At 39.3% G+C, this 14,181-nt stretch overlaps 1 protein-coding gene across 1 annotated transcript in view; it reads left to right on the forward strand.

The window, feature by feature from the left end:
* The first annotated feature begins 1,134 nt into the window (after positions 1–1,134).
* LOC106914131 (VPS10 domain-containing receptor SorCS1-like) overlaps positions 1,135–14,181 on the forward strand; it is a 61,196-nt gene continuing 48,149 nt past the window's right edge. Inside the window, exon 1 of the mRNA XM_014980731.2 lies at positions 1,135–1,767. Coding sequence (XP_014836217.2) covers positions 1,135–1,767 — 633 coding nt within the window. The remainder of the gene's footprint in view (positions 1,768–14,181) is intronic.

Consider the following 14,181-nt stretch of genomic DNA (forward strand, 5'->3'; position numbering starts at 1 on the left):
GGCATCAGTCACCAGTCAACAGCATCCTCATGTTATTGACTAAATGTTGCCCAGAAATAGAATCTAATCACAGGGTTTGGACAGGCTCTAGTTCTCCTAATGGTTTACCATTAGCCATCTGGAACAAAGCCCAAAGTGTAAAAGGAAATATAACAATACATTCCGAGGGGCTGTATTGCATGGCAAAAAAAAGAAAAAGAAAAAAAAAGGGGGCTCTCAATTATTGCCACAGCACTGGCATATTTGCAGAGATCAGAAGAGCTTTGCAGCAAAAAAAAAGAGAGAAAAGATTACTTGCTCACCCCTGCTTTGAATCCTCCTCATTATTTTCTGTCATACCAGTCTCTATTAACCTGTAAAGGCCACGGAAAGCAGAAGCTAAAATCTTGGGGGGAAAAAAACGGCATTTTCTCCATTCAGCTGTTGTTGAATGGATGATACAAGGGAGTCTGTAAGTGAAACAATTACCCAAGCATTTTATTTTTTTTTATTTTTTGCAAGCAGGGCCAAAACAGAGTCATTACTTGCATGGCATAATTGACAGTGAACTCAGGCAATCTTATTAATTGATTACCCAGACCTTTTGGTAATGGAAAATGCAAAGTCTCATTGTATCAGCAGCCTCTCTGTGCCCCCCCCCCCTCCTTTACTTTTCAGCACAGGAGGGAGCAGATGGAGATCCACTAATGATTCTAGACTCCCCCCCCCATCATCATCATCATCATCTTAGAACCTCTCAAGGAATTTTAATTTTACGCCATCAAATAACCTATATAGTGTAGTAACATGCAGCACAGTGCATATCAAAAACAGCTCAGGCCCAGGGGTGACATATAGCTTAATTAAGATAACAAGTTTATTTCTTAAAGCAGGCAAAGATGAGGATTGCGGGAGTGTGCCCCCGCGCCTCTCTCATGCAGGATTCAGCCTCCAGCTCCTCCTCTGATGCATCGTTTGCATCAGTACTTGGGAACCCTTGTCCGCGCGTTGCTGCACCTCCCCACAGTGCGTTCGCAGACTCCTCTTTACCAGGTGATGACAGGAGGGAGAGAGAAAGAGAGAGTGGGGGGAAAAAAAGAATCGCTCCTGATTAAAACAAAATTATTCTCAAAACTCTAAAGTCGGAATCAATGCATGATGGAGACGCGTCTCGGTTGCTGCTTTTTCCTCCTTTTTTTCTCCGAGTGGATTTGTCTGTTGTCGTTAACTTCCATCCTGGGCGGAACAAAGGCGGAGGTAAGGTGCATTCGCCAGTGCCAGCAGCCGCTTGTCGTGGCGGTACCCCGGGAAAGAGCGGCCCCGGACCAGGCGGGTTCCGACGCAGCTCCCGGTGAAGAATTCGTCGGATTTGTTGAGGAGTCGTTCAGCGCCAGCGGAGACGGGGAAGACGGCGCTGCGGAATTAGTCGCGAGTGAAGAAAGTTCATTCAAACTACAGCCGCGGCCGGGGGAGAATGAGACAAGTGGTCCGCAGGGAGACGGGGACCATCAGAAACTTTCCCACCGTCCTCCGGGCGCCTCCGGCCCCTCTCCTAATAACGCGAGTGAAGAGAGAGGTAACAGCTTCAACTCGACCGGGAACGCAGATGCGGTCGCTTGGAGAGTGCGAAGGAGCGCAGAGACCTGGTCCGGATTCCGGGGCGAGGGTGTGGAGGATGCTTCGGTTTCGGACCAGGAGGAGTTCGAGCTCACAAGTTCAACGTTTGCCCTCGCCGGGGACACGGCTCACAACCAGGCGATGGTGCACTGGTCCGGACAAAACAGCAGCGTAAGTACACCATACTTTGTGGCGCTCCACATTTTTACGCACGGCTGTCTTTTGACGCAGTGTGGTCAGCGCTCACTCACGCATCTGTGGTGTGCGTGGCTAAATTTGAAGCTTTTGTCCTGCCCCGTAGTCACGGGAAAGAGGTGAAAAATTAAGAATGCTGACAGATCGCAGAGTTTGGTGGCTGATATCCATGTGTGCCTGTGGCCGCCTTCCATCTCCTCTGTCTCGAACAGATCACTTACGAACACAACTTATTGCTGCATAGTTGTTGGAATATATAGAGACATGTTTTATCTGTAAGATTACCCAAATGATCTTGCTTATAAGTTCAAAAAATATATTTCCAAAAAAATATATTTCCAAAAGAGGAGGAATGCGTCATAGTGATTCCATCTGGTCCTCTCGATAAAGCTTATTCTGTTTCCCTTTGTTTTGGTTCTATGATTATTTAAAATACTTAATACATTCATGTGTAAAAGTAGTTATAAAGGTATCTCTCTTTTTTTTTTTTTGGCCTAAATTGAAACTTTCATCTACCTTGTACAAAAAAAAAAAGGCCTGCATAAAACTTGAATCTAAATTAGGTGAGAGCATAAAAGACCATGAGCATTCACAGTTGGACATCGTTAGCATGTAGAGTTGGAGTGCATAGCTCCTAACCGAACTGCATATGAAATAATGCCTCCAAGCGATAAAGCATGCAAACAAGTAACTGAGATATTGGAGACATCACAATTTCAGTCACTACTGTGACCTAATATGTTGTGCAGCTCTAACAAAAATATAATACTAATAATAATAATGATAATAATAAAGAATTCAAACTGTGATCTACTTTCAGTAGTTCACAGTTTGAATAAAAATGGACAACGGTGGCTTTTTCTTGAATGATCTCCTGTTTTAAACCCTTCCTTCTGCTCCCCACACAGCTGTCACCACACCTCAGAGTCCCACACAAAACCACTCAAAAAAAGAAAGAAACTTGTTATATTATGACCTATTTATTAAGATAAAGATAATTATAAAATATTGTTCTATTCTTATTAGCCCTGGGCTATTATTACATTATCTACTGATGCATCACTGAAAGCTAAGATTCATATTCCTATTTCATTAGCCACCCTCCCGAATTATGGCCAAGTTTTTTGAACTCCCTATTAATTTATGTCTACCAAGAAGAAATGGAAAACTTATTTGGGTACAATTTTGTTTTGTCCAAAGAAGTTGTCTCACTGGACAGTGCTATGTGGCTTGGGGTGCTATTCTTGTCTTGTCAAATAGAATAATCAAAAATGATTACATGTGCTAAACATTTCAATTGAAACTATAAGTTGGACACACAAAAAAAAAAAATATATATACATATGCCAAGACAGCCAAGATACTGCGCAGAACCCTCAAGCTCCCAGGCCTCTGGTAGAGGACCGAGCTCAGAGGATGAAAGAGACCACCCGCGGAGGGTGAGAGGGGAATTTTATATATATATATATATATATATATATATATATATATATATATATATATATATATATATATATATATATATATATATATATGTATAGTGCTCCAAATGCTTACAGAGTTCGCCTGCCTTTGGTATCTACCACAGCTTGCAATTTCCACTTGGTGACTTCTGTGGTCTTAAAGCTCCACAAACCCTGCGAGGAGAAGATGAGCCAGTGCGGAAGCACTTAAAACAACAGGGAATATTCCTTGTAACAAGCTCTGTCTCCATTTAGAGCCTCATGTGCGAGCAAGGAATGTCAACATCTATTTGGAGCTCCGTCATATTTAACTAAAACCACAGCTTGCTACATGGACGCTTTTTAGTCAAGAGGTATGATCTGAATTATTTGTAAACCCTCAACTGAACTGAGTTTGCTATGACACCAAACTCAGTTGTCTGATCGGCTAAGGATGAAAGAATGAGCTAAGTTGGATGGTTTCATATCTGAGATCAGTTGAAAGTCATTTATGTTAAGTAATGTTAAAATCCAAAATTGCTGTCTGGAAACAGATATTAAGATTAGGTCAGAGGCAGAAGACATAAGATGTTTTGAAGAGATAAAATCATCTAAGGCAGTGAATGCAGGAGTAGTAAGACATGCACACATGTATATCATCAGCATAGCTGTTTATCTCAGATCTATGTCCTTATTTTCAGCTTTTGAAATAATTTTCTATGGTTACATTGTATTACCCTACGTGCCATCAGCATGTAGAGTTAGATCTCAATAATTTAATCATCATCAAAGTGAACGTTTATTTTAGTTAATCAGTAAAAAACTTTATAATGAAGAATTGAGAGGAATTAAAGTGTGTGGTAGAAAAGGGCGCACAAATGAGGGACAGTCACATGCTTAAGGAGAATGTGCAGCAAAGTCATATCAACAGTGTAGTTGAGATGCACAAGTTGTGAACTGCAGCTGGAATCAAAGGTTCAAGAGCCACTATACTCACAGACAAGTCCAGGAAATGTGCTAATTGTTTTAGACACACTTTCCAAAGCATCCTACCTGGACTAAAGAGAAAAAGGACAGTACTGTTACCCAGTGGCCCAGTGTCTTCAGAAGAAAGCAAATTTTGCATTTCATTTGATAGTCAAGGTCCCACAGTGTTGAAAAAGAGAGGGGAGGCACAGAATCAGAGCTTTTTGGGGTCCAGTGCAAAGCCTCCCTGAGCAGGGATTTATTTAAGTGCCAAGTGTTCTGCTGATTTTTGTCCTCTGTGTTTTACCAAGCCTGGAAATCAGCAAGTCTACCAGAAAGTGTGAGGGTGCTTCCCTTTGCTGTCTAATTAGAATATCTAATGTATCAGTCTCATTTTTTGAATTAAATTATTAAAATAAAAAAAATGATGACGCTCTAATTTAATAAGATGTACCAATAGTCCCTGTAGTGAGTTCTACGTCTGCTCCAGACTCTTGTCCTAAAGGGATTTCCATAGTAAACCTCTGGAGGGAAGCACAAAAAGAGGCTTTCTAGATATCAAAACTATCTCAACTATGACGCAGAGGAGCAGTGACTCCACTCTGAGCTTCCCCTCATTTTATCTCTGGGGTCCACTTCAGAGGGAGATCATCCAACCATTTATCCAGGATTTTCAGCTTTTTCAGTCATAATCCATGTAACGCAACCCTTAGACATAAAGGGTCGAATCATACACAAAGCAATAAATCGAGAGTTATGCTTTCCCTTTCCTTCTGTAACTTGTGAGCAAGTTGTCAAGATACTTGAAGTCCTTTGCTTGAGGCAGAGACTGATCCCAGTCCTGGAGGGAGCAGTCTACCTGGTTTGGTTCAGAACCATGGCCTCTGACTTAGAGGGGCTGCTAATGCTGCTAATCTTTTGGAAAGTTATGAAAGTGGTCAGGTCAAACTATCTATTAGCACCAAATTTGATTTCCGCCTTATTAGATCAGTCTTTATTGATTTGAAACAGCAAAAAAACAACAACAAAACAGCAGCACTTAAACTCACAAAAAAAAAAAAAAAATCATCCAATAGTTTAATGACACATTTTGCTCACACTACGAAAATGAAGCCCTTTTAAAACCTTTAAAATCTTCCAACTCAAGAATACAGGAAGCACAGGAGCACATTGTTTTCACTGATAGATATTTTTTATCTATGTAATTCTCATATTTTTCTCAAGGAGGGTTGAAGTAAAAATGGGACCGATGTGTTGAAGGTCTTGGTTGGCTGATGCCTCCCCTCCAGCTCACACTGGGCAAGATCAAGGACAGTTTGATTGACTCAGCAGGCAAATATAATGACAAACACATTCACATCGACATTCAACTTAGACCTTTTGATTCCCCTTGTTAGTCTCTCAACCAAATGAAAAACTACAACAGCTGAAAAAAAAAAGAAAAAAAGAACTAAAGAAACTGCACCTTTTATATTATGTGAGGAAATTCAGCTGTGGAATAATTAAATTAGCTTAATCTACTTCCAAAATAGAGTTGCACGTCTATGACATTTAGCCAATAACTTAAGTTGAACCATTTGAAATTAGCAGATTTTGATATTTCAAAGTAAACTTCAGACCTTAACTTCAAAAGTGACAAACGTTGGACAATGAGGACGAAACCGAACAAGCTCTGCTGCACTCTAAAGACCTTTGGATTCAAAACCCCTCACATGGGCGCCTTCATAGAATGTCTTACCCTCGGATGATCATAAAGGTTCAGAGAATCTTTGATGAACACAAGTTGATTGAAATTATGCATCTGCCATACACACACGGCCCACAGGACAGCCGCTCAAGGCTGCGGCAGCATGAATGCAACTCAAGACGTTTTGTTTAGAATAAACATCCGCTAATCATCTAATTCTGTTGCACTCTGTGTTTTTTTAATCAAATCATTAAAGCCTGTTGATGAATTGCTTCAACGTGAAATGTTGAAGTACAATGGCTGATACCTTGGTATTGAAATCTGATGTACAGGAACATGAATCAGAGCTGTAGCTTGTACCGGACATGGCAGCTCTTCTATGTTTTGCAAGGTTTTACTATTGGATTGCAAAACTGAAGGGCTTTCAAATTGTTATGATCATTTCATAAATGAGAATTTCACTATGACAGAATAAGCAATAAATACTAAAAAAATAAGCCAGCAAGGCCTGACCAATAATTCCCTGACAAATATTAATATCTAGAAAAGGGAGGAAAGTAAATTATCAGAGCAATGAGTTTCAAACTATTTACACACAAGCTACTTTTCAAATGTTTGACAAGACACAGTTTCGTGTTAGTTACAAATTATTACCTATTCAAAGAGGTTAAACATACACACAAAGACAGCCTTAGTTTATAAGACTCTGCAAGGCTATTGCTTTGTGATTCATTATCTAACATCTAAGAAAACTCTAGAAAAGATCAACATTTCATCTAAATGTCACCTAAATTTGTAAGGAGAAAGTTGAGTGACAGAAAGAAGAGCTGAAATCTTATAACTAGATTCCGAGGCGAACATTTTCAACTTGTTGATTATATAATCTGGGGCTTATTTTAATGTGAAATAAAATGCCTGTTTGCAACTGTCTGCCTTTTTTCTAATCAAGAATGAGTGACACAAAGCAGGAGTTGGATATTGTAATACAGGTGCATCTTGATGAATTATAACATCACTGGATATTTCTTGGATTCATTACACACAGGGTGATGTATCCCAAACCTTTATTTATGTCAGCCTTGATGATTACAGCTGATAAAAACCCAGAATTCGGTTTCTCAGAAAGTTTGAATATTACACAAGACTAATAAAAAATTATGATAGCACAGAAACCATGAGTACTAAAAATGTGTTCATCTACCGTACAGTACATGCACTAAATATTTGATTGAGTCTCCTTTTGGATCAAATGCTGCAGCTGTGGAGTGTTGTGCATGGAGGAGGTCAGTCTTTGGCTCTGCTCCGGTGTTAAAGAATTACTGGTTGCCATAATAACCGTAGCTCCTCTGAATTGTTAAATCTGGGGATGTCTTCTCTAATTTCCTCAGAAACTGATTTTGGGGTTTTTATAAGTCGTATGCCAAAATCAAAACAGGTCATCAAACCATCATGAAAATTAATCAGATAAAACTGAAAATAAATTACTTTAAATATATGACTCAATATACAATATATAAACACACACACATGCACACACACACCTAGTACATGTAGGTTGTAAAGTCCAGAATGACTCTGTCTGAGAAACGCTGAAGTGTTCAGTTTCAATTATTGCAACAATATTACTGTCCAAATTAAATAAGAACAATACCGGCAGGTATTAAGGTAAGGACAGATTTGTTTATACCTCAAGATTCTTACAAATATGTCAGATCTTTAATGTTTAAATAATAACTACATTAAAAACAACAGCAGAGAAACAACAACACAATAACAGTGCCGTTATTCATTTTACAAAGGACGGAGGAAAGAAGCAGCAGGTTAGAAACTAAGTACATCCCTATTTTTCAATAGGTTGCAGAATAACCTTCAGCTCTAAAAGCTATAATTTAACTTTTTTGACAAATGAGACTACTACTGCGTTGTCCCTGCATATCAGTTATAGATACTGAAAATCCAATTGTTTGCATAATTCCCTCCTCTGCTCCTGGTGTCATCTTCTATTCTACAGATTGTATATCAGAAAATGGGCTTTTAGGATGAGAAGCTGTTTATTTAGATGCATGTCAACACATGACAGACAATACTCTTTAAAAATCAATAGTGTATTTTTTTTTCTAGGTTAGGACTCAACCAGTTTTTGAACTCAATGGATTCCTATCTCTTGAAATATTTTAGTGCACATTAATAGCCTTAAATAAAATTTCTGCTTGCAGTAAGTTGTTTATCTTATTGAGTGTGTTGGATTTTGTTTTCTAAATTGTTGCTTGTTTTACTTCATTTTCCTTATTTTTGATGGAGTCCAGTCTCAAGTACATTTTGAATCAAACCGGTGGGATGAATAAAACGTTCACCTCTAAATCTGCCGGGAGTTTGAAAGAATTTGAGTCTTTATCATCCTCTTGTATACTTAAGTTTGATTCTGGATTTTGACATGGCCTTTGCAAACCCCCTGATTATTCTTCAGGCATCCTGTTGCTGAGTTACTGCTGTGTTTGGGGGGGATTCTATGAGGGGCCGTTTAGGACAAAAATTACGTTTTGTCTCTCACACACTACCAAAAAGTCTCGCATACTCAAAAAAAGTTGCCTCGCATACTCAAAAAAATTACGTTTCGTCTCTCACACACTACCAGAAACTCTCGCATACTCCAAAAAAGTTGCCTCGCATACTCAAAAAAATTACGTTTCGTCTCTCACACACTACCAGAAACTCTCGCATACTCCAAAAAAGTTGCCTCGCATACTCAAAAAAATTACGTTTCGTCTCTCACACACTACCAGAAACTCTCGCACACTCCAAAAATTATGTTTTGTCTCTCACACACTACCAGAAACTCTCGCACACTCAAAAAAAGTAGCCTCGCATACTCAAAAAAATTACGTTTTGTCTCTCACACACTACCAGAAACTCTCGCACACTCCAAAAAAGTTGCCTCGCATACTCCAAAAAATTACGTTTCGTCTCTCACACACTACCAGAAACTCTCGCACACTCCAAAAAAATAGCCACGCACACTAAAAAAAATACTAAAATGTCACACACACACAAACGTTAACTTTCTCGCACACATACACTACCAGCTCGCACATTCACAAACGTTAACTGTCTCGCACACATACACTAACAGCTCGCACATTCACAAACGTTAACTGTCTCGCACACATACACTGCTACCAGCTCGCACATTCACAAACGTTAACTGTCTCGCTCACATACACTGCTACCAGCTCGCACATTCACAAACGTTAACTGTCTCGCTCACATACACTGCTACCAGCTCGCACACACACACACACAGACGTTTATCTCTCACATACACAAGACTAAAGTTGAACACACAGTACTAAGACTCGTTTTTTGAATGTGTGAGAGCGAGACTTTTTTTGAATGTGTGAGAGCGAAACTCTTTTTGAATGTGTGAGAGCGAGACTTTTTTTGAATGTGTGAGAGTTGTCACGGAAGAGGCGGGGCATAATTTTTGGATCAAACTGCGCATGCGTAGATCCTAAACTATAATTTTCCATTTTTGACTCACTGTATGTTGTATTACTTAGTATATTTGTGTTTTTAAATATATATAAATATATTGAAACTATCTTTCAATAGCTACCTTATATTAAACTATGTTAAGGACAAATGTCAAACATAGTGCAAATATTTTGAAAACAAAGTAAAAGATCTTGCAGGTATATTAATCTCCTTCCTCCTTCATCAGAAATGAAAAATTATAAATGCACACTATGTGTTGGGAACCTGTGTTTGTTGACTGACTTTTATTTGTCAGGCTTACGAGACAAAAGCTGAAAAAAGATCTATTTTCTTCGCTTTCAAAATAACACAAAACAGCGAAAAAAGACCTCCACACCGGACCTCGTTTATTTATGTATGTATTTTTATTTTGATAGCTGCCGATTAAACTGAAAGTTACACATTGATGTGATCATATGAGTAGTTTTTACCGAGAAATCGATCAGAAGCGCCGTGAAAATGGTCAGATTCACCGGATCCACGTCTCTGGCTGCAATGCGCGCTCCCGTCACAGGGGGAACAGATTTTCACGGGGGAACAGAATTTCTCACAAGACCTCTTAATAATTCCTGTAATGCTGGCACCCAGTGGACAGATTGTACTACAGCAATTTTGCTATTTTTAATCAATCAATCAAATTCATTTATTTCTATAGCACATTTAATCTACAAGAAAATTAAACGTTCTATATATATTTAAAATATAAATAGCACAAATATACTAAGTAATAGAACATACAGTGAGTCAACAATCGAAACTTAAGGTTTAGGATCTACGCATGCGCAGTTTGATCCAAAAATTATGCCCCGCCTCTTCCGTGACAACTCTCACACATTCAAAAAAAGTCTCGCTCTCACACATTCAAAAAGAGTTTCGCTCTCACACATTCAAAAAACGAGTCTTAGTACTGTGTGTTCAACTTTAGTCTTGTGTATGTGAGAGATAAACGTCTGTGTGTGTGTGTGTGCGAGACAGTTAACGTTTGTGAATGTGCGAGCTGTTAGTAGTGTATGTGTGCGAGACAGTTAACGTTTGTGAATGTGCGAGCTGTTAGTGTATGTGTGCGAGACAGTTAACGTTTGTGAATGTGCGAGCTGTTAGTAGTGTGTGTGCGAGAAAGTTAACGTTTGTGTGTGTGTGACATTTTAGTATTTTTTTTAGTGTGCGTGGCTATTTTTTTGGAGTGTGCGAGAGTTTCTGGTAGTGTGTGAGAGACAAAACGTAATTTTTTTGAGTATGCGAGGCTACTTTTTTTGAGTGTGCGAGAGTTTCTGGTAGTGTGTGAGAGACAAAACGTAATTTTTGGAGTGTGCGAGAGTTTCTGGTAGTGTGTGAGAGACGAAACGTAATTTTTTGGAGTATGCGAGGCAACTTTTTTGGAGTGTGCGAGAGTTTCTGGTAGTGTGTGAGAGACGAAACGTAATTTTTTTGAGTATGCGAGGCAACTTTTTTGGAGTATGCGAGAGTTTCTGGTAGTGTGTGAGAGACGAAACGTAATTTTTTTGAGTATGCGAGGCAACTTTTTTTGAGTATGCGAGACTTTTGTGGTAGTGTGTGAGAGACAAACCGTAATTTTTTTGAGTATGCGAGGCAACTTTTTTGGAGTATGCGAGACTTTTTGGTAGTGTGTGAGAGACAAAACGTAAATTTTGTCCTAAACGGCCCCTCATAGGATTCTCATGGCGAATGACCCAGTTTGGCCTGATTTTCAGCTGTCAAACAGGGAGACTCACATAAGACCCTGCAGTACCTCGGTGTACAGAAGAGTTCGGCTTGCTTAATGACTGCATGGCGTCCAGGTTGTGTGGCTGCAAAGCAAACACAAATTATCAGCCCCCGACCACTGTGCGTGAAGGTTGTTGTGCGGTGTTTGTGCTGATTTGTGGTGATTTTTTTTTTTTTTTTTTGTGTGTGTGTGTGGGTGATTGTTTTTTTGTGTGTGGTCAGTCCAAATGGTAACTTTCCTCAGATGTAGCTTTATATGTCATGGCTGTGCTGCCGTGCTGTTTTTCGTGACCAGACGTTTTCTCTTGGTGACCCTCAAAAGAAGCCGTACTTGTTGAGATTGTTGTTTTCACTTTTACATATTATCTGACACTTTCAGATTCTCTCTGATATAAACCCTTATGATGTTTAGCCTTTCATTCATTGTTTATGTTCGATTTCAATTTTTCTTGCTAATTAAAATCGATCTCACAAACTAACCAGATTGATGGGCAGTAACAATAGGATTCCTACTGATGTCTTACCTGTCTGACATTGTGTTAACACACAGTTGAAGCTTCTCCTGCCTCACAGCTGATAGCCTTCAATACGTCAACGTATAAGTTTTGATCAAACAAGGGCAGAAAGATTTCAAACTGAAATGATCAAATCAACTTTTTACAGGAAGCAGGAAAAGATAGGGAAGAGAATCTGAATTAAAATACCTTTACCTTTAACTGTTAATGTCTGCTAAAAAAACTGATTTGTTTGTTCTTCCTGCATGAGTCTTGCATGACTCATGCTACTAAACAATGAGCTTCTTATTTAATAGCAGCCTTTTAAGAATATGTGATGAGACTTTCAATCTGCCAATACCTTCTTAGAAATGTTGTAACTTTACAGACATAGTTTCCACTGCTGCTTAAAAATATGTTTTTCCATATTTTAGCACATTCCAGTTTCCAAGAACTATAACATAGGAAGACATACGAACAGTACTGATAAAGGCCTGTTGTGAGCAGTCAATCAGGAGCAGAGATCACATCCCACCATGTGTCAGATTGCAGTTACTGTAAAATATACAAGAGTATATTTAACATGTTGTATTAACAATTTATGTGGTTAGCATAACAAAAAAAAAACATCTGTGTGTCTTTGCACTCCATTCGATCTTCCTATTAGAGTTTTGCTCTGTTTCTCTCTCTCTCTTAGCTTCAAACATGACATAAATATCCCTTTTTACATAGCCTCCATATTTCCGAACTTCCTCTGATGTCATTTTTAACATCCCACTGAAACGGAAAGCAAGTAAAAATTCAGTGTTCTTCTCTCAGTCACAGGAACCACAATGAAGCATTTTGCTGTCACCTATATTTTGCACTCACTGATCAGAGTAAGATGGCATTTTTTGTATTTTCTGAACCTCTGGTTCCCTGCTGCTTTCTAGAGGTATTAGTAGAATCATGTCTAGTAAGTAGGACTATCAGGAAGATTTCCTATCTCTGTTTCTCGGTTTCTTACAGCCATGTAGGTGGTTGGACAGGTTTAAATTTAACAATAAAGGCGGATTTCTGCAGCCGTTTTCTGCTGGTGTGCATTTCACCCTGATATACATATATTCTGTATTAGGGTTGGAAAAACAGTCTAAACTATCCTTCATTCTAATTCCTCACCATCTCATTGCCATTCGCTTTCTTGGTCCTCCCGGACACATGTAGCTTCCTTCATAAAGCGCGCTGACATGCTCAGACAACCGCCTGACGAACGCTTTCAGCATGAACCTTCACGGGTTCTTCTCTCTCCCAGGAGGCCGGGATGGACAGTTTTGGGAGGCAGTCGGGGTGGAAGGGGAGGGGGTGTGCTTGATGTTTCACTGTTACAGGGAGTGAACATCTCACACATAAATATATTCATGAAAAACATAATGATGGGAATCGCGAGAAAGTCGCACTAAGAAAAGTTTTTTCTTTTTTTTTTTTTTGACAAGTTTTGGGTCCGTGGTGCTCCTTTCCGGCACGGACAAACACCGACTCTTAACACTCAACTCTGCACAGAAACCACTGGCTGTCTGAGTTCAGCTCTGTCAAGTCACCAAGCCTTCCCATGGCGAGCTTCTCTGACGCCTTCAGATCCTGCTGAGTGTGTTTTTTTTATATATATATAACCAAGCTGTGCTTGCCTCCCAAGTTTCCTTTCTTCTTTGCCAAATGCGGCCCAATGGAGCAGAAATTCAGAATCCAAATCAGGTGAAGATTGTTTTTCCAGAGAAGCATAACGCTAACTTGCGGGGAGCATAATGAGATCTCACCTCTTCTTCTTTTTCCTCCTTTGTGTGTCATAGACACATCTTTTGTGCTTCACTTTTTTTTGTGTGTGGCAGCTTAAATCAGACTTATGCTGTGTGCTCAGCCTGTTTGCTTTTGTGACTCACTGTAGTTTCGTGAGCGGCTTCAGAATAAAACAGAAAGCCTCAGAATGGTTGCAGCAGCAGCTGGTAAGGAAGAAATTAGCTGTTGGAGACGCTCTCTTAAAATAATATGTCAGGAGATTTGTTTTGTTGAAATGTTTTTTTTTTTTTTTTTCTTTTCCTGTCTTCAGCTGAAGTGTTGTTTTCTCTGTGTTCTACCTATGAAACTCTCTCCCAGTTAGTTTTATTTGTTAGCATTCTTTTTTATATATATATTTTTGGCCATTGCTTAGTTTACATCTCGTTTCGGGCTTCAGAACATTTTCACATAATAGTCGCCACCTGCAATTCTCATAGAAATGAGCTACACCATCTGGCCTATGTAGGAAACCCTCACATTTAAAACTATGAGTTTGCTTCAGTCATTCATGCTCTCTATTTTGGATATATAGTGATGCATTATTGGCAAACCTCAAACACAGTTGGTGAGCCTAATAGGACATATGGGCGAAAAAAAAAAAATCCATCCGTGGCATATTTATCCCATCTGCTGTTTCACTTCGTCAGAAGAATTGCACTTTATTAAGTAGTCCAAGAAGCTTTTGGTTTGTCAACATACCACCAATCTTTCACCATCTCCCTCAGCACTTCCA

Source organism: Poecilia mexicana, unplaced genomic scaffold, assembly GCF_051168715.1.
Source record: "Poecilia mexicana isolate PSO_F unplaced genomic scaffold, ASM5116871v1 scaffold_15, whole genome shotgun sequence".
NCBI classification, from domain to species: Eukaryota; Metazoa; Chordata; class Actinopteri; order Cyprinodontiformes; family Poeciliidae; genus Poecilia; species Poecilia mexicana.